Genomic DNA, 21,294 nt, shown 5'->3' on the forward strand with positions numbered 1-21,294 from the left:
AATTGCTTGATGTTTTAAGATGTTAAGTTTGGGGCTAATTTATTACAAACAATAGGTAATTGATAGATGCCTAACACCAAGGAGGAGTCCAGGTGGACGAGAAAGCACAGAAGAGGGTAGAATGGGGTTAGGCATATTCCCTGCTGATACTGGAGCTGTCTTTTTTAATTTTTTAAAGATTATCCCCCAACATTTTTAAATTGGTGCATTAGAGTTGTATGCAATGATGGGATTTGCTGTTACATATTCATACATGCACACAATGAAACCATATAATTCGACCAGTATCATTCCCCAGTACTTCCCGTCCCTCCCTCCCACTCCCCAGTCCCTTGCTTCTACTGATCTCCCCTTGATTTTCATGAGATTCCCCTCCCCCACCTTGATTTTCCTTTTTCCTCTCTAGATTCCACATATGAAAGAAAACATACAACCCTTGACCTTCTGAGTTTGACTTATTTCACTTAACATGATGGTCTCTAGTTCCACACATTTTCCTGCAAGTAACATAATTTCATTTTTCTTTATGGCTGAATAAAATTCCATTGTGTGTGTGTGTGTGTGTGTATTTTCTTTATCCATTATACATTTTCTTTATCCATTCATCCACTGATGGACACCTAGGCTGCTTCTACAGTTTAGCTGTTGTAAATTGTGCTGCTATAAACATGAGTATGCATGTGACATTATATTATGTTGACTTTAATTCTTTAGGATAGATACCTAGGAATGATATAGCTGGGTTATATGGTCATTCCATATTCCATGGTCTTTGTGTGTGTGTATGTGTGTGTGTGTGTGTGTGGTGCCGGGGATTGAACCCAGGGCCTTGTGCATGCAAGGCAAGCACTCTACCCACTGAGCTATGTCCCCAGACCCCATGCCTAGTCTTTTGAGGAACCTCCATACTGATCTTCGCAGTGGTTATACTAATTTACAATCCCAGCAACGGGGTTCCTTTCCCCCCACTTTCTCTCCAGCATTTATTATTATTTTTATTTTTGATGACTGCCATCTGACTGGTGTGAGATGAGATTTCAGTATAGTTTTGATTTTCATTTTCCTAATTGCTAATGATATTGAACCTTTTTTCATATATGTGTTGACAATTTGTATTTCTTCTTTGGAGAAGTGTCTGCTTAATTCTTTGGGGGGGGCTGAGTCTTGAAGGCTGTGTGGAGTTGTCAGGTCGAAAGGCTCCCGAGGCTTTGCATAACGCCACTGTCAGGGAGAGGGCACAGCTCAGTGGAGAGGGCACAGCTCAGTGGTAGAGAAAGAACTTGCCTAGCGTGAGCAAGGCCCTGGATTCCATCCCCAGAACCACAAAACAATGCTAATGCTTTGGGGAAATTCCCTGTACACTCACATATCTTGGGCTCCAAGGCCTGTGGGGAAGAGAGGGGGAAGTGACAGGGACTACGTCACCAAGGGCTTCAGGTTCCTTGTTGCAGTTTGATTTTAATATTGGGAGGGGAGTTCTCGAAGAATTTTAAGCAGAAGTTCAATAGGTTTAGATTCTTGTGTTAAAATTATCACTCTGGCCAGGCGAGTGGCACCTGCCTATAATCCCATCAACTCGGAGCCTGATGCAGGAGATCACAAGTTCAAGGCCAGCCTCAGAAACTTAGCTAGACTGTCTCAGAATAAAAAATAAAAAGGGCTGGGAATGTTGCTCAGTGGTTAAGTGTTCCTGGGTTCAATTCCATCCCTGCCTCCCTCCCTCACAAAAAAGAGAAAGAAAGAGATCACTGATTTTTTTAATTTTTTCTTTCTTTCTTTTTTTTTTTTTTTTGGTACCAGGGACTGAACTCAGGGGTGCTTAACCACTGAGATACATCCCCAACTCATTTTGCTGTTGTTGTTGTTCTGAGAGAAGGTCTCTTTTATATATATATATATATATATATATATATATATATATTTATATATATATACACACACACACACACACACACACATATATACACACATACATACTTGGGATTGAACTTGGGGGTGCTTAACCACTAACAATCTATTTATTTATTTTTGGTACTGGAGATTGAACTCGGGGGCATTCAACTACTGAGCCACAGACCCAGCCCTTTGTTGTATTTTATTTAGAGACAGGGTCTCACTGAGTTGCCTAGGCCCTCACTAAATTGCTGAGGCTGACTTTGAACTCACCATCCTCCTGCCTCAGCCTCTTGAGCAGCTGGGATTACAGGTGTGCAGTACTGCGCCTGCCCAGCATAGAAAGAGACCCCACCCTGCCTAGGAAGAGACCACTGAATGAAGCAAATGAGGCTGCAGCTCTGCTAGAAGCTGCTGGACCGTTACACAAAACTAGTAGGAAGGCGTCAGTGTCCCTGATCTACAGTAAGTGACACAGTGAGCATGGTTGTAAGTAACTGGTCCAAAGTCACTGGACCAAGTGGGTCAGGGGCTAAAAACAGTGGTGTAAGCTGAGAAAGAACCCAGGCCTCTCTCTACCAGCACATTTGTCCCCAGGCACAGAGAAGCCTCCCTCTTTAAGCACCTTGTCTGCAAGTGGCTGGCTATGAGCAGAGGCCAGTTGGAGCACTGAGTGGCTGAGTTCCAGGTGCCCTTTTAGAAGAAAGAGGGGGCCATAAGATGGGATGGCACCTCAGGGCTGGGATTAGGTGACACAGAATGTCCCAGCTGAAGAGATCCTTAGGAAAGGCCTACTCTACCCCCAACTTTAAAGATGAGGAAACAGTCTGCCCAAGGCCCTACAATCCTCTCTCCCCCGCCCAAAAGCAAAGATGGTACTTATTATGGGATAAATTGTATCTCTCAAAAAGATACCTTGAGGTTCTAACCTCTGGTACCTATGAATGTGATCTTATTCAGAAATTAAGTCTTTGTAGATGTAATTAAATTAAAATAAAGTCATACCAGATGAGGGTGGGTACTAACCCATCGTGACTGGAGTCCTTATGGTCCTTGGTGACCCAAAGAAAGAAATGAGCAAGACATACACAAGTAACAAGCAAAGTAGATTTACTGAAGGTGACAGTGGAAGTAGCACTCCGTAAGGCAGAGCAGAGCAGAGTAGGCCAAGCAAGAGAAGCTCAGGGCCCTGATGTCTGGAAATTAGTGTCTTACAATGCTGAGCTGTGCAGCATTCTCTTCCCCACACAGACCTGATTGAAGACCTTACCCTACTTTCCCCGTTGGTTATCTTATGATACCTGATTGGAATATTGTCTAATTTTCCGCCTCTGGTTACTTTAGAAAACCTAATTCACATCCCATCCAATTTACCTCCATTGGTCATTTTATTTCTCATTATTTTTTCTTAGTTGGTCTTTTTTTTTTTTTTCATTTGTTCTAATTAGTTATACAACGACAGTAGAATGCATTTTGACACATCATATATAAATGCAGTATAATGTCTCATTCTTCTGGTTGTACATGATGTAGAGTTACACCAGTCGGGTAATCATCTATGCACATAGAGTCATAATGTCTGATTCATTCTACTATCCTTCCTATCCCATTGGTCATTTTAAAATACCAAACCTGTGCTGGGAATTGTCATGGTGATAAGTCCTCAGGGGAGGGAGCTGTCATGGTAATGGGATTTACCATAAACAGGGACATGACTCTTCCTGTCTAGTCCTCCATCGGCATCCTTTATACCCTGCCTCCACATCTTGGCATCCTGAACGCCTACCTGACACTTAGAGGAAGAGGAAAATTTGGACACCGAGAGACATGCAGGGAGAAGATAGAATGTGATGACCCAGAGATGGCAGAGACACATCTACAAGGCATGGAACACCAAGAATTGACAAAAATCCTACCCAATAGGTTTCAGAGGGAGCGCGGCCCTGCCAACACCTTGGTTTTTGACTTCCAGCCTCTAGAACTCCTTCTGGTCTTTCTATTTCTATGAATATCTTTTCTTTTCTCATATCTTGTGTCTTTTTAACTCCTTGGATTTTAATGCAATAAACGTTTTTAACATCCACATAACCATAATTTAACTAATCATTTATTTATTTAGGGGGACATATTTGTAGTTTCTAGGTTGTTTTCAAACATCGATCTTTGTTCATAAAGCTTTTATAGTATTTCCTTGGGATGGAGTCCTATATATAAAATTCCCAGGTCAAAACGTGTTAACATTGCGATGTGGTTCAAGATAATGAGCCCTGCGGGGATGCCTCAAAGTGCCCCTACCTCTGCGGGCCACCTACCTGCGGTCCCACCACCCAGGCTTCCTGCCTCCTTCCCCCCTCTCTCTCCTGATAGCCAAACCCTGTGAGCTCCCTGCATTTTGCCTGCAGCTTTGCTTCCTTCTTGTCTGGGCGGGATTAGGAACCAAATCCATCAAGCCCCTGCCTGTCTCCAGCATGGCCCTCCCGCTGCTGAAAGCTGATGACTACGCTGTACTCTGGCTTTTAGCTGGGCCCTGCCCCCACCTCTGGGCTGTAAACCCTGCTAAACCTTCAGACTCCTAGTGTCCTGCTCCTGTAACTTTCAGTGGACACAGGAGCTGCTGGTCCACTTGGCAGATAAAGGGACACAGAACGTGGTGATTGGGACTGATCAGCAGGTGGTGCCCATAGCAGGGGCATTGAGGCCACCTTCCTCGCGGAGCAGGAAGAGGCATGGATTCATCTTGCCTTAGGATCAGACTTCAAATCCCACACTTTGGGTTTGGCTGAAATGAGGCCTGGGTATCTCAACCAAGCCCTTTCCTTTTGGTAGGCTGGGGGGCCACACGGTTCTCACTTCTCTGCACCCTGGCTTTCCTAAGCAGGTCATCTGACTCAGTGTGGTAGCAGAGGTGGGAAATCATGTAGGTAACCCCTGGAATAGAGCCCCATCTGAGGGGGACTAACCTCAAGTAAACTCCAGCCCTCCATAGGCCCCTACCTGGGACTGGTGATCCACAGTTGGACCAAAACTCTCCACCCATCTCATCCCACCACCTCACGCTGCAGTGCAGTGGGAGACAGCAGAAGTCCCCCCACAGGTTGTGCAGCGACCTCCACAGACCCTAGGGGACCAGGCTGTCGTCATAGTCACAGGGGCATGAAGTGGGCATGGAATTCTGGGACTGCTCATGTTCAGTCTGACCCTTGATCTGGCATCAGCCTCCTATCCTCCTTACAGCTTTGAGCAAATAACACACCTGCCTTCTAACATCAAATACCGTGCAATACAAGGTGGACACACTATAAATGGAATAAGAAAACAATTTGAGCCTTCAGGGCAGATAGAGCTGATCTGGCCACCAGGAAAAGCAGTAAGAGGGAGAGTCTCTTCATCGCTCATCACCCCGTCCCAAAGCTGTAACTCAGGGGAAAGAGCAAAATGCTCAGTCCCAGATTCATTTATCTGCATGTTACGTTATCATGTTAGCCAAAACAGTTACTCTTAACACCAGGGTTAATTTTTTTCTTTTTTAATCTTGTGTGTGTGGTGCTGAGGATCAAATTTAGGGTCCTGCAAATGTCAGGCAAGCATTCTACCATTAAACTACAACTTCAGTCCTAAAAATTCTTTAAAATATCAAAGGTGGTATTTGGTATCCCCTCTTGTGGCTGCTCTTTCATTCATTTTCCACCTTGACTCCAAGCATTCTGCTTTTGTTTGCACTCTTGCTCCCTGTGGGCCATATGGGGCGAGGCTGAGGAAGGACTGTTCTCATCCCCGCTATTACTAGCTCTGGGCAAACTCTCATTTTTCTGATCCTCATTTTCCTCATTTAAATAATATCCCCCGCACATGCTGCTTGGTAGACAGGAGGGAGTCAACCAGAGGGGATTTGATCCCAGCTCCAGCATTTACTACTTTCAGAGCAAGTTACTTAACCACTCTGAGCTTTGCTTCCTCCTTGGTGAAAGTGGGCAATGCGTCTCTATTCACATTGTATGACTATAGGGAGGATTAAACAAGACAATACCCAGGACTGGCACTGGACTGCTGCTAAAGAAATACAGCATTCCCCCTTCCTCCAAGATGTAATTATGGAGCAGCTCATGTTGTTTTAATAAATTATATTTATCCTGGAGGTGGAGCTAGATGGTAGAGCATTTGTTTAGCATGTGCAAGACCTGGGTTCAATCACCAGTACCAAATAAATTTAAATATACTATTCATAACTCTTTTCTTTTTCAAATTGACTCATAATAGTGGTACACATGTATAGGGGTCCAATGTGACCTTTCAGTACACGTATACAATGAATAATAACCAGATCAGGGTAATTGTCATATCCATTACCTCAAACATGGATCATTTCTTTGTGTTGGGAACACTTTGAAATCCTGCCATCTAACTATTTTGAATTGCTGTCAATCATAGTTATCCTAATGTGCTACAGGATATTAGAAGTTACTTTTTCTTTGCAACTGTACCCCTGTACCGGTTAACTATCCTCTCTCTCTCCATCCCTTATTCATAATATCTTAATCTGTTTTGTGTGTGGTGCTGGGGATGAGCGCCACAGCCTCGTGCTCGCTAAACTCCCGCTGTACCACTGTGCTACATTCCCAGGCCCAATAAGTTTTAAGATTCCCACTTCGGACGCGCCGCCAGACCCCACACCGCACTAGGCAAGCGCGATCCTCGCCGTGCCTTTGCCGCGGCCCCTCTTTTCTTTGGAAAGCTTTACTCCGCCTTGGTGCGGGCGTCCAACCTCCGTGCACCCCTCCGTTCCCACCCGCAGGCAGCTCCGCGCAACAGGCCCCAGTCACCCGATCCCACCATGGGGTTGGGGATGGGGACCCGGGCACACGCGCGCGCCTGGCCTCACTCAGGTGAGAAGCCGCGGAGCCCCGCGGTGGGCGCATCGACCCGCACTCACCCTCTTCACCAGGAAACCCTCCTTGAGCACGCCGTCCTCCATGTAGCCGCCCGCACGCCCGGGCTATCCTAGGTGAGCTGTCCCGACGCTTCGCGCTTTTCCGCGCCCGCGCAGCCCGCGCCCACTGCGCCCAGGAAGCCGCTCCGACACCGGCGGGCGACGCCTCCCTGGCGCTTGTCCAGAGCCGAGACCGCGGGGCCTCCCGGGCAGGAAGTCGGGCAGGGCTGGGATCTTTGCCTCCACGTCCCACCTGAAGGTGCTCCAAGGCCGGTGATTAGTCTTAGGTGCAGAGTCTGCCAACCCCGCCCCAGCTTTCTCCGACCTGGCAGGGCGCCCCCGGGGTGCCCTGCGCTTCATAACTCTGCCAGTCTCTGCCCAGTTTCCTCCGCCCCAGATTTACCCCGGTGGCTTATTGTGCTGGGTTAATACTTACGCAATTAAAGGGCACTGAAAAGATTTCGGAACCTTCCCTGCACTCAGTGGAAATGGAAGTGGGAGGATGGATAGGATGGAAGTGGGATGGCAAGTGTTTCTGGGCATCTGGTGGGGGCAGAGAAGAGTCCTTATTAACCAGAAAGCCACAACTTTAAGACAGCTGGTGCAGTCTGCAGGGAGGGAGACGGCTGTGCCCAGGAAACATTCTGTCCCCAATATCTACCATCCCAAAAGGGGGGGGGGGGAGGCGGCGAGAACCAAAGAATCCAGCATTCTGGGCAAAATTTAAGGAGGAGCCAAGGAACTCAATAACGTAGATAAATAATATTTTAGTTTAACATTTTTTAAAATAAAAATTAATGACCATGCATGGTGGTGACAATCCCAGCAACTCAGGAGGCTGAGGCAGGAGGATGGCAAGTTCCAGGCAAGCCTTGGCAACTTAGACCCTGTATCAGAATAAAAAATAAGGGCTGGGGCTGAGGCTCAGTGGTAAGCCTGGCATGTGTGAGACCCTGGGTTCAATTCTCAGCACCACGTATAAATACGTAAAATAAGGATCTATCAACAACTAAAAAAAAAAATAAATAAATAAATAAAAAGAACTGGAGGTGTAGCTTAGTGGCAAAGCACCCCATGGTTCAATCCCCATTTAAAAAAAAAAAAATCAGGACTGGGTTTGTAGTTCGTGGTCCAGTGCTTGCCTAGCATGTGTGAGGCACTGGGTTTCATTCTCAGCACCACATATAAAGAAATTAAGTAACAGTCCATCAACAACTTAAAAAATATTTTTAAAAAATCAAAATTAATGCCCAAAACATCCACAATGAACAGATTATCAAGTATCAAGACAAGATCAACAACAATGCACTACCAAGCCATACCTGCACTGAAACAAAAGGAAACATGAAATAAAACACAGTGGCACATAATCACAGCTATTCTGGAGGCTGAGGCACGAGGATGGCAAGTTTGAGGTCAGTCTGGGCAATTTAGTGAGACCCTGTCAAAGAAAGAAAGAAAGAGAGAGAGAGAGAGAGAGAGAGAGAGAGAGAGAGAGAGATCGGGAGGGAGGGAGGGAGGGAGGGAGAGAGAAGGAAGGAAGAAGGAAGGAAGGAAGGAAGGAAGGGAGGGAAGGAAGGAAAGGAGGGAGGGAGGGAGGGAAGGAAGAAAGAAAATAGGGAGAGGGCTTGGGGATGTAGATCAATGGCAAGCGCCCTTGGGTTCAATCCCCAGAATCACCCAAAAGGAAACAGGAGTAGCAGTAGCACTGACCTGTCTTGGAGCACAGTCACCTTTACCCATTTGCACTCCAGTATGAAGGGCCCTGTCAAACTTCCCTTGTCCTGTGAGGCAAGGGAAAGGCCCTCAGATGCCCAGAAGGGACGAGAAGACCATAGTGGAAGAAGGGGCCCCCAGCTGTGGAAGGGACAGGGTGCCTTCCAAAACCAGCCCCACCGCTGCTTCCCAGTCCACCCCAGGGGCCCCCGTGCTGGGCCTTCTGCCACATTGTTGCCCCTGTGAGTCCAAGCCAGGCCCCAGGGAAAGCTGGCAGGGCACTGTGTTGCCAGGATAATGACACACTGGCTTTTGGACCTCCAAGCCCAGAAACAGCGGGATTTCCACTCTGATTTCTTTAGAGGCACTAGGTTTTACTTGTTTTATTTAATACACAGCAATGCCATGTGGTGGGTTTCTCATCTCAGTTCTTCAGCCTTGAATAACTTGCCCAGAGTCACAGGGCTCCAGAGCAGCACAAATGCATTTGCTTTTTTTTTTTGTCCCAGCTCTGAAAGCTGGCTGGGCTCAAACCCAGGACAGGAGAGACTGGGGAGTTCTAATCCTCTTTGGCTTTGTTCAGCTCCTTCTTCCTCGCAGAAGCTGTCCTGGTTGCACGTTCTGAGGCTTAAAAGAGGTGGAATTTGCAAGAGATGTCTTTGGCAAGAAGGATTCCCAAATGAGTTCACAGAAATGAGAAAGGGAGAAAGCGCCCTCCTACCAGCAGCGTGTTCAGCCCTCTGCACACCTAGAACCTTCTTCTCCTCCTAGGGAAGCCCCTGGTCCAGCCCATTCTGTGATTCACTGGACATGGGGCATGAGTCACACCCCTTCCTTCCCCAGGCTGTGGTGGCTGGGCCACCAACTTACCAGGGAACACTGCTGACATAAGCCCAGCTGACCACAGGGAGGTGGAGGGACCAAAGGAAGCAAACAGTATCCAATAGGGAGCCTGCCAGGGAAGGAAGTTCCAGCGCCAGGGTTTCATCTTGTTCTGCAGGCAGACACTTCTCAAGGCTGGGGCTGAGATAAAAGAGTCCCTGACCCTCACAGCCCTCCTCCCTTTTTTGTCACGAAGGACCAGTTATGACTAGCATGTGTTGGCTGTGTGTCCAAAGCTATTAGGTCAATGTTTGGGTGAAGGTGATTCACAAACTGATATGACATTCCACCATGAGAGAGTCATTTCTTTAGTTTTAAGTGAGCATCCTCAATTTAGGAGATTATATATATATATATGAAGGCTAAATCGTGAAACTTTATTTGAAATGAATACTTTGACTCCAGACACTCATCAGAATCACAGGATCACCATCCAACCCCTAACAATCATCCAATCAGATGCTTCATTTTAGAAGTGAGGACCCCCCCCCCCCAAAGCCCAGAGAAATAAATTGACTTGTCCAAGGTCTTCATCCAGTTAGTGACAAAAGTAGTGCCAGAATACAGGCTCCCAGAGCTGTGTGCTTCAAGGCTGGTCCTTGACAAACACAGGGGCACTTCCCCTAGCAGTGACCAGCATCAAAGTCCTGCAGTAAGAGAGTGGCTAAGGAGGCCTGGAAGGGGAGCCGTCTGCAGATCCGGAAAAGACTTCAAAACAAATTTCTGTAATTCTTAATACCATAAAAATAAATTTGTGCTGAGTGTGTTGGCACATACCTAAAATTCCATCAACTTGAGAGGCTGAGGCAGGAGGATCAGAAGTTGGAGGTCAGCCTCAGAAATTTAGCAAAAACCTGTCTCAAACTAAAATAATAGAGGGCTGGGGTGTAGCTTTGTGGTAAAGTGCCCCTGGCGTCAATCCCCAGTACCAATGAATTAATACTTAAGTAAATTTGTGCTTATCATAGAAAATTTGGAAAAATACCAAAAAGTTGATAAAACCACTCAAATTCCATCACTCAGACAAATGATCAGGGTTTTGTTTGTTTCTTTGGTACTAGGCATTGAGTCCAGGGGCACTTTACCATTAAGCTACATCCTCAGCCTTTTTTATTTTTTATTTTGAGACAAAATGTTGCTAAGTTGCTAAGGCTAGCCTCCAACTCGGGATCTTTCTTCCTCAGCCTCCCAAGTTTCTGGGACTACAGCCACCATGCCTAGCTGACAATCAGGATTTTTATTTATTTTATTTAACGTTTATTTTTATTAAATTTTATTTTTTAAAAATGAGCGCTATGGGGCTGGGGTTATGGCTCAGCAGTAGAGCGCTTGCGTGGCACATGTGAGGCACTGGGTTCAATCTGCAGCACCACGTAAAAATAAATAAATAAAATAAAGGTATGGTGTCCATCTACAACTAAAAAAATTAAAAAAAGAAAAGAACACTAACTTTATCCCTTACAGCTAATAAACATCTTAACAGATCATTTATTTTTTTATTTTTATTTTTTTTTAAAGAGAGAGAGAGAGAGAGAGAGAGAATTTTAATATTTATTATTTTTTAGTTCTTGGCGGACACAACATCTTTGTTGGTATGTGGTGCTGAGGATCGAACCCGGGCCGCACGCATGCCAGGCGAGCGCGCTACCGCTTGAGCCACATCCCCAGCCCTTAACAGATCATTAAAATAACCCAAAGCCATAATTTTAATGACTCCATAAAATTTCATTATAACTGTATCATAATATATTTAATCATTTCATTTTGATTGAATTTCATTTTTCACTGTGTAAAAAAGTACTATGATAAATATTGTGCATAAACATTTTGCCACATCTCTAATTATTTCAGATAAATGTCTAAAGTATAATTTTAGGTTCAAGGGTATAAATTTTAAAAATTCTTTAAAAAATTTTTTTTTGTAGTTGTAGATGGACAGAATGTCTTTATTTTTATGCGGTGCTAAGGATCAAACCCAGTGCCTCACACATGCTAGGCAAGCACTCTGCCACTGAGCCACAGCCTTAGTCCTAAAAATTCAGACTGCTTTCTAGAAATATGCCACCTGATATCCTCACCATCTGCATTTGATGCCAGTGTAACTGTCCACACCAGCATCAAATACAGCATTTTTAGAAACCTTTGCAAATTTTCTTAGAACCAGCAGGGGCGGTTCCCATTTGCACAGTCTGTGTTACCTCTGTCAGAATAGAACTGGCTCCCTTACCCACCTCCTAGGGGCAACTAGCTATCGGAGACTCCTGCAAGAGGCTCAGAACTGGGAAGCTGCTGAGAAGGGGCAGTGGAAGTCCCAGACAAGGGCACCACCCACAGGAAAAGGAGGAAGTATGGAGTCCTGCACACCCAAGAGAGCTCTCTGAAGGACAGGGGCTGAGGGTGTAGTGCAGGGGCAGAGCGCATGTGTGAGATCCCGGGTTCAATCAAGGGAAGGGGTATGGAGTGGTGAGCAGAACAAAATCAGCCAGGAGAGGAAGGAGCCAGAAGGGCCACAGACAAACCTGAAACAGAAATTTTACCTAATCCATGGCTTTGCTCAAGGCCATCCATCAAGTTGCCCTGTTATAGCAGAAATGTATACAGCCCTTCCTCAACTTGAGATGGTTCTGCTTGGACTGGTGGTATGGCCCCATGGCAAAGCATATGCTTAGCATGCAGAGGCTCGGGGTTCAATTCCCAGCAACAACCCCACCACCACCACCAAAAAATAAAATGGTTCAGCTTATTTGACTTTACAATGGTGCAAAAGTGATACATGTTAAATGGAAACTTTGGGTTATGAATTGTTCTCGTTTTCCTGGCTAGCAATATGCAGTTCCATACTCTGTCAATGCAGTACAGCACAGTGAGCAGCAGGCAGCTCCTAGCCAGCCATCCTATCATAAGGGGAAACAGAGTATGCTCTATAGTGTTGCTAAGCTATGATGTTCAGTAGGTTAGGGTGTTAAGTGCATTTTCATCTTATAATGGGCTTATTCAGACATAATTCCATTATAAGTCGAGAACATCCATAACAATTCAACCATTCATCAGTTCATTCACCAGAGCAGAAGAATTGCATTGAGCATATCCTAAGTACAAAGCACAAAGGGTGATACACAGGCCCTGGCCTCCAGGCCACACACAGGGGTGTAAACACAATGTAACTTAGTGAAAGCAGACTGACCCACTCACCTCTCCATCCCAGTACTCCCTCATATACTGGTGCCACAGGGAAATGCCAGGACTTGTTGGCTTGCAACATCTCTCTCCTTCCTGTCCTATTGAAAGAGCTGGAGCATCTTGAGAAGGTTGTTACTTTCCAGAATGCTTAGTGAGCTTTTAGCCAATCCCAGAGCCCACACTCCCGGTTTCCCTACTAGGGTCATCAACCCTACCTACCCCCCATAACCCATCCAGGAAGGAGAAATTCCTGGGGTAGACCAAGGGAAGAGGTGGGGCAGGATGCAGGATGACTCAGCATGTGATTGATCAGACAGGGCTCAATTGCTGGATATAGATAAGAGCCTCTCCCCTCTTTCCATGCTCCTTTCTCTTTCTGTACTTCCTCCATCCACCCTTCCCTAAATGTTGTTCCTGGAAGCTGATTTTGTGTGAGTTAAAGGGATGGGGGCAGAGATTTGGCCTGGGAATGTATGCAGAACCCCAGAGCAAGAATGGGATGGCCATAATGACAAGTGCTGACCACAGGGTATGCCTCTGGTCACATCAGCTCTCCAGGCCTCAGAGGCTCCCACTTGGCTGATCATCAGAATCACCAGCAGGGCTGGGCACAGTGGCACATGCCTGTAATCCCAGTGGCTTGGAAGGCTGAGACCAGAGAATTGCAAGTTCAAAGCCATCCTCAGCAACTGTGAGGTACTAAGCAACTCAGTGAGACCCAGTCTCTAAATAAAATTCAAAATAGGGCTGGGGATGTGGCTCAGTGATCGAGTGCCCGAGTTCAATCCCCGGGACCAAAAAAAAAAAATCACCAGCAGGACTTTACCAGACCCACCCAGAGCCACAATGCAGGTTGTTTACTGCACAAAAGGGACTCCAGTGGGAGGGCGAACAGCCCAAGGGCAGTCTATGTTCCACAATCCAAGACGTGCCCGCCCCCCCCCCCCCCCCCGCACAGGGCTGCATTCCTGTGCTCCCCAGCAGGAGGGGGTTTCTCACATAAAGGACCGCATTTTTCCATAGCACAAGTTTGTTTTTTTTTTTTTTTTTTTTTTCCTATGTCATGGAAAGGCAGCAAGGAACTGTGTCCATTCCCAGGAGATTTTGATTCCTGGGTTAGGAAATCCTCATTTTAAGAAATCTCACTTATAACTTACATGTGAACTACTGAGGGAAAAGAGAGGGGAAGGGAGGTAGAAAAAGTCAGTCTCTCCAGGCGGGTTTGGAGGTTAGCTGGCTCTTGGGAACTTTGGCCGTGGAAGATCCCTGACCTCCCCAGCTCTCCTTAGGAAGGGGCTCTCTGAGGCCGCGGAAGATCGGCCCCTAGCTGAGGAGGATCCCGAGGAGGCTCACCAGGGAGCCTCTGCCCTCCCGGGGGTTGGGACTGGCTTGGAGCCGGTTCCAGAAAGCAGCCAGGACCGGGCTGGTCTCCCACCTGCACGAGGCGGGTGTAAAAGCGCCCCGCTCCGCCCATGGGAGGGGCTGCCTGTTGCTGGGTGGAGCAGTTTGTTGGGGGAAATCAAAAGAAGGTGCGGTCGGCCCCAACCATCTCCAACCCCGAGTGGTGAACACAGACGTGGGGAGGGGTGGAGGAAGCTGCCGACTTCCCCGGGTTAAAAAAATGGGAAGAGATGGCGGGAAAATTGAATTCTAATTTTCAGCAGTTACGCCCCTTTTTGGAGTTCTGGTGCAGGAGCCTCTCTAACCAGGAATTCCCAACTGGAAACTGAGGCTTCTAAGGACCCAGAGTTGCAGAACCGCTTGGGCAGGCAGCCCACTAGCGGTCAGAAGGGCGAGGCAAAAAGGAGCCCTGGTTGCAAAATTTAAGGAGGCTTAAATTCTTAGAGACTTGCTGGTGCAAGATCAGGCCCCGAGAGTACATGCCTCCTTAAATTTTGCTCTCAATGCACTTTGCTAGCTCCGCCCTAGTGAGAGTAGACAGTCCCAATTAGCTGGCGCGCGGGATCGCCGGTGGACACACGCTGAAGCTGTTCTGCAACTTGGGGCCTTTAGAAGTCCACCTTCTCTAAATAGTGCACAGGTAATCTCACTTGAAGATTAGAAATTGAAATCTTTCCCGTGCAAATAAGGATATGTTTCCAGTAAATTCAGAGATGGAAAAAGCAATGGTGACAGACGCTGGGTGACGCTGATGCCGTTGGTCAGAGACCACACCTTGAGTGGCAAACAGTTAAGTGTCTTTGGGCAAGTTACCCAGCACTCTAAAGGAAAGACCTCGAACCCTCGGCGAGCTGCATCATTTGCAGGGCCTGGGGCAAACGGAAAGGGCATGCCCTGGTTCAGGATTATCAAGAATTTCAAGACATTAACTGCAGAGCTTTAGGGGAAAATACTGGAGGATGATATTGCTAGAAATACCCAGGTGCCACCAAGAATCAAATACATGATCAGAAGTAGATGGGCAGGGCAAATTTGCCGGCGCGCAAGGGTATACTTCAAAATCTGGCAAGCAAGGTGTAGTGGGCGTGCAAGCCGTCTGTTTTTATTCCTAAAGCAGTACTGCCTCTGACTCTGATAGGAGGAGCTCTGGATGGCTAGTTTTTAAAATTGGGACTGGCAAAGGAAAGGGTTCTAGTTTAAATTGCTCCAATTGGATCTTACCTCCCAATTAAGGCTAAATACTATATTCTGAAATGGACTACTGGACTTTCGATTTCTCAAAATAGTGACCCAATTATATTGTTTAGCATGTGCATGAATAAATATGTAACGGTGAATCCCACTATTATGTATAATTATAAGTCACCAGTAAAAAGTATGGGAAACCAACATATGGACTACAGTGGGACCCACTTCAATCCATATCAGTGGCCAACAGTGGGAGGTGATAAAAAAAAAAAAAGTATGGGAAACCAAACGAACTGGAAAAACCCAGCAGAGTATTAAAACAAGCATGGGACTCTTCCAAACAGACAGGAAACTGTAGAACTGCCTGAGCCTCACTCCTAAGGTTGTTGAAAGGACTAAACAAAGTTAGTCACTTAGCGCTTAAAAATCATCAGGGGCATGGTAAATCCAAGAAAACGGCTGTCATTGCCCAGCCCAACAGTCTCCCTGAACATCCTGACTATCAGGCTGTGAGCTTGTGGGGGCCATCATTTTCTTTTACAAAGGAGGAAACTGAGCCTGATGATAGAAGCTAGAAGAATAAATGTTGGGTAAGAGGCGGATTAGGCAGGAACAGAGATCTCCTCAAACACTTGACCTTGGACATGGACCCAGGCTGTTGTGCTTTGTGGGTCCTTGGTCTGTTTTTCTGTCTTCTCCTATGTTGCCTACTGCCACTTTTTATTGCTGTCAGAGTGCCCACCTCCAGCAGTTACTCTGTAAATTGCTTACCATCTGATAGACTCAAATAAATAGCCTCAACTTGGAAAATGGTGCTTAAAATAACGATAGACGACATCTGCATGAGGCATCTGTGTGAGGCGTGCAAGGCTCTCCAGTTGTGTGCATTTAAAATTTTTTTTCTGTATATCATAATGTTTTGACTTCTTAAAAAACCTAGTTGGAGGGCTGGGGGTGTAGTGTAGTGGTGGAACACTTGCCTGGCATGCAGACAGGCCTGGGTTCCATCCCCAGCACTGAAAACACACATACACACACACACACACCACTCCAAACCCTGTGGAAAGACAGCCTCTCTCAGGGCTAGTCAATTCTTAGAAATAGCAAGTAACATGCCTTTGATGATATGCAGATCAACCAACCTAGAGCCAGCCTCTACTATCTGGCCTCTACACCCTGGAGATAATGTTCCTCTGCCTTAATCATCTTAGGACCGGGTACGAGGCAACTGGAGACACCCTATAGTTTAGAGCCCTCTAAAAGTATTCAAACTAGCCACTCCCAAACGGTTTACCCTGCCTGCCTGGCCTTTCCCGTGGGAACCCAATAAAGATATTGGCCTCTACCTTTTCTTCACTTACAGTCTTCTGCCTCCTAGCCCTCTGTGATCTCCTGTGTGGCTCCAAGTGACAGGCTGCACCTCCTGCCTATAGAACTTTGTTTGCCTGCACCTATCATGTGTGCCCTCTTGTGACCACACCTGACTGACCATCCCATAAAATAAATAAAAAACACAAAACACAGCTTCTCCAGGTTCTTTTCTTTCCTTTCTTTTTTGATGGGAGATACCTCTGAGCTACATCACCAATGCTTTTTATTTTATTTTTGAGACACGGTTTCTCTAAGTTGTCAAGGTTGGCCTTGAACTTGCTGTGCTTCAGCCTCGGCCTCCCAAATCTCAGGAATTACAGGTATGAACCCACCATGCTCAGGTCCAGGCTTTTTCTTGTTCACCTGATTTTTGAGTCTCTGCCTTGTTTTTCTTGTGAGCAACATTGCCAGACAGTGAATTCTGGATGAATGAGTTATCTCTAGAGCATGAAAGGAAACTGATAGCAGAAAAGCTGCAGGTTTAAAAAATTATTGCCACTACTAGTATTTAATGGCCATTATTCAAAGATTGACAGAGGATTTCTGAGGTCATTCTGAAAACCAGAACAGCTCTTGCTTTTCCATGCTAGAGTGGTGGTGGTTGCCTTCCCTTTCTAGCAGCCACCGTCAGTCAGTTTATATTGAGGACAACACTTTGCCTTTGACCCCCAAATTGCAACTTTCCTGAAGATGGTGGAGGGGGCACTATGGCATTATGAGCAATCCAGCCCTCAGATCTGTGTCCAGTCCCAACCAGAGCACCAGGAGCATGGCCATTGCTTCCCTCCCACTTCTTAGTCTTGAAAATGTCTGGTGATCTGCTTAGGATAGGAGAAATGGATGAGGCTTGAGAGGTCCAGCCCAAGGACTGAGCATGACAGCCCTTCTCCCAGAATGGTCCTTCCCACTTCCCTCTCCAGTAGGATGATACTTCTTCCTCAGACCCACCTCAGTGGCCCCTCTTCTGAAGCCCCCTCCTGCAGCCCCAGAGTCAGGCTCAAAACAACTTCATACTATCTGCCATATTTGGGGCACCGTGCTAACTCACCCATGAATCCCAACACCCCTGTGAGGTAGATATTTCACCTTGCATTTGCAGGTGAACTAACTTGCCAAGGTTGTTAGGTCTGATTCCAAATTATGGGCTCTTGTGAGGGGCACTGACATAGTATGTTGTGTTCTGTGGAGATGATCTCCTAAGGAGCAGTTGAGCCCAGTTGGCCTGGTTCTCCAACTGAACAAAACAAAGGACTAAATCTGTCAATCAATGCAGGAGATAGAGGCATATCAGAGGGCAGTACAACTCCATGGACCTGCCTGGGCTGCAGGACTGAACTACTCTGAGGTACCCTGGGGTGCTTTTCCTTCTCAGGGCACTACTGGCTTCTGGAAGTAGACTTGGGTAGGAAGTCTACCACCTACCATGTGTAGGTGTCTGGAAAGTGGTCCTGGGAGAGAATAGTCCACACTTCCCTCAGAACCAGGAACAACTTGCTGGGCTTGGTGGCGCACACCTGTAATCCCAATGACTTGGGAGGCTGAGGCAGGGGGATTGCAAGTTTGAGGCCAGCCTCAGCAATTTAGCAAGGCCCTAAGCAACTTAACAAGACCCTACCTCAAAATGCAAAATAAAAAAGGGCTAGGGATGTGGCTCAGTGATTAAGCACCCGTGGGCTCAATCCCCAGTACCAATCTCTCCCCACCCCAAAACAGAAACAACGTGGGAGAATGCTATCCCAGTAAGAGACTCAGGCACTCAGCAAGAGCAGACCTGGTATGCAGCAGGCCCTGGAACTGCCCAGACCCCTCCTTGCAAATCTTCTATAGAACAAACTTCCTGGGAAGTCTGTTTCTTTTACCCACTCTCACTGCTTGGGCTACTGCAACAAAATACCAGACTATATGGCTTGGACAACAGAAGTGTCTCTCTCACAGTTCTGGAGACTAGGAAATACAAGATTGAGGCTCTGGCTGATTCCATTCCTCATAAGGGCTGACTTCCTGATTTGCAGCTGGATTTCTTCCTGTGTCCTCACATTAAGGGAGAAAACCATCTCTCCCATGTCTCCTCTTATAAGGCCATTAATCCTACTGATGAGAGCTCTCCCCTCGTGATCTAATTACCTCCTGTTAGAGTGTGTTATGAGATGACTCCCGAAAAGCTCATGTGTTATCCTGTGCAGCGATGTTCGGAGGAGGTCTGATTAGAATTAGAGAGTTATGATTTAATCAGTGGCTTGATCCATTGGTTGGATTAATAACGTGAGTGGATCGCTGGTTGGTAATGGGGGCAGGTAGGACCTGGCTGGAGGAGCAGCACGCTGCGGATGTGCTCTTGGGGATCGTTTTAGTCAGCTTTTTTGCTGGTATGACTAAAAGACCTGGCAAGAACAGCTTTAGAGGAGGAAAAGTTATTTGAGGGCTCATGGTTTCAGAGGTCTCAGTCCATAGACAGCAGGCTCCATTCCTTGAGGCTCAAGGTGAGCAAGAACATCATGGCAGAAGAGTGTGGTGGAGGGAAGCGGCGCACATGATGGTCAGGAAAGAGAGAGAGAGAGTCCACTCAATATAGACCTCAAAGGCATGCCCCCAAGGAACCCCCTCCTCCAGCCACGCCCACCTGCTTTCATTCACTGCTCGGTTAATCCCATCAGGGGATTTCACTGATTAAGACTTTCTAACCCAATCATATCTCCTTGCATTGCCTCATACATGAGCTTTTGGGGGACAGCTCACATCCAAACCATCACAGGAACCATATTTTGTCCCTGCTCTTTTCCCTCTCCCTCGGTCTCTCGCTCCCCCCACCTCTTCCTGGGTATCATGGGTTGAGCAGCCTTCCTCCACCATAGGCTATTCCACCACGATGTCTGCCTCACCTCAGATCCAGGGCCATGGAGTCAGCTGACCACAGATTGAGTCTCCGAAACTGTGAGCCAAAATAAGCCTTTCCTCCTCTAAGTTGTTTTTGTCAAGTATTTTGGTCATAGCATCTGAGCTGACTAACGTACCTCCCATAGACCCCACCTCCATATACCATCATACTGGCGATTAGGATTTTAACATATGGGCTTGTTAGATGTGTGTGGGGGTCACCAACCTTCAATCCATAGCACCCACTACATCTTTGTCTTAGCCCTGAGCCAAGAGAGCAAATCAAGGTTGCACATCCCTCTCTCTGTCCTAAGGGCTTGCACCTTGGCATTGCATATTCTCACACTGCTTCTCCCCTCTGTCTCAGAAACAGCATCAGAAGGACCTGTCCTCCTTCGGTCCTGAGTCAGGATTGGATTCCAGGGTGGTGGGCCTCCTCCCTGCTCCCAATCTTGCTCTCTCCCAGGTAGAGCAAGTTCAGGACATCTATGTCCCTCAAGATGCCCATTCTGTGACTTTACCTACTGGGTCCATCTCTGCGAAGTGGTGAGTGTTGCTAGATTCATCTGGGAGCCTTGAGGGCTAGACTCCTGGTCTGCCCACCACCCATACACATGTGCTTCTGCACATACATACACACAGGCCAACCTCCCAGTGTTTCTCCAACTCCCCATTGATTCCTTCTCTCTCTTGGTCCAGGAGAGGGATTATAACTGAAGGCAATGGTTCCCCTCTTGGTGAGTGTGAAGCCAATGATCAAGACTAGAATATAAAAGAATGAAGAAAGATTGACTACCCACAACAGGTAAAGAGAGCACTGTTGTTGCTCAAAGCAGCGTTCTCCCCAAAGAAAGGAAACTTGGGGCTTTGATTCAGGGAGCCTATACATACTCACATTAGGAAAGCACAGGTTGAGGTGGATACATGTCTGAGTGTGCTCAGTTTAAGTTCATAAAGGAAAGATGGTGGATGCATTCCTGGGCATGTTCAGCTTTAGGTCATAGAGCAAATGTTCAAAAAGAAGAAAATGAATGTTCTGGGCGTGCTGAACTCAGCATTATAATGAGCCAGGTTGACTCCAGGCACCTAAAAGAGTGAGTCAGAATGACTTCAATGACCTTGGCTGATTCTTCATAGGTTTCTTCAAAAAGTTTTAGCTTAAATAAAAAGAAAGTTCACTGAAGGTACATTAACACAGGAGTTCGCCCCTAGAGATGCCTGCCTTGCTTAGCAGCTAAGCAGGATGACCAGTAAAACAGACAGATCTCCTACTCACACGTCGTCTTTTTTCTCTCGGCCAGTGCTGTCCCACAAACCCTTCTTTGCTGATGGAAATATTCTATATCTGCTCTGCCCAATACCACTAATGGCTATTGAGCATTAAAATGTGGCTACATGAGGAACTGAAGTACACATTTTATTTCATTTTAATTAGAACTTAGCCACATGTGGCCAGTGGCTAGCAAAGTAGATGACACAGATCTCAACTAGTAAGGATCTTCCTGCTTTCCAGATTGAAGCTCAGGACCCCATGGCCTAACGAACGGGAGTGGACATGTAGAACAAAATAATGGAAATTGGGACTGGATCCATAATTTCTAGATGTGAGATCTGTGCTTGAGCTCTAGCTCATCTTTGCCACTCATTGGTACAGGTTTTCAGTAGCGGTGCTGGCGATCAAACCCAAGTCCTGTGCATGCAAATAAGCACTCTGACACTGCGTTATAGCCCCAGCCTTGCTTAGGACTTTGTGTGTGTGTGCATGTTTGTGCACGCGCACACGCACAAGGGTGTGCCAGGGATTGAGCCACATCCCCAGTTCTTTTTATTCTTTTTGTTTGAGAGTCTCACTAAATTGCTGA

At 46.6% G+C, this 21,294-nt stretch overlaps 1 protein-coding gene across 1 annotated transcript in view; it reads right to left on the minus strand.

Annotated features, from left to right (window-relative positions):
• The window catches only part of Plek2 (pleckstrin 2), a 28,435-nt gene extending 20,963 nt beyond the window's left edge, over positions 1-7,472 (minus strand). The window contains exon 1 of the mRNA XM_078050093.1: positions 6,824-7,472. Coding sequence (XP_077906219.1) covers positions 6,824-6,865 — 42 coding nt within the window. The 5' untranslated portion in view covers positions 6,866-7,472. The remainder of the gene's footprint in view (positions 1-6,823) is intronic.
• Between the last annotated feature and the right edge of the window lie 13,822 nt (positions 7,473-21,294).

The sequence above is a fragment of the Ictidomys tridecemlineatus genome, chromosome 5 (genome assembly GCF_052094955.1).
Source record: "Ictidomys tridecemlineatus isolate mIctTri1 chromosome 5, mIctTri1.hap1, whole genome shotgun sequence".
Taxonomy (NCBI): Eukaryota; Metazoa; Chordata; class Mammalia; order Rodentia; family Sciuridae; genus Ictidomys; species Ictidomys tridecemlineatus.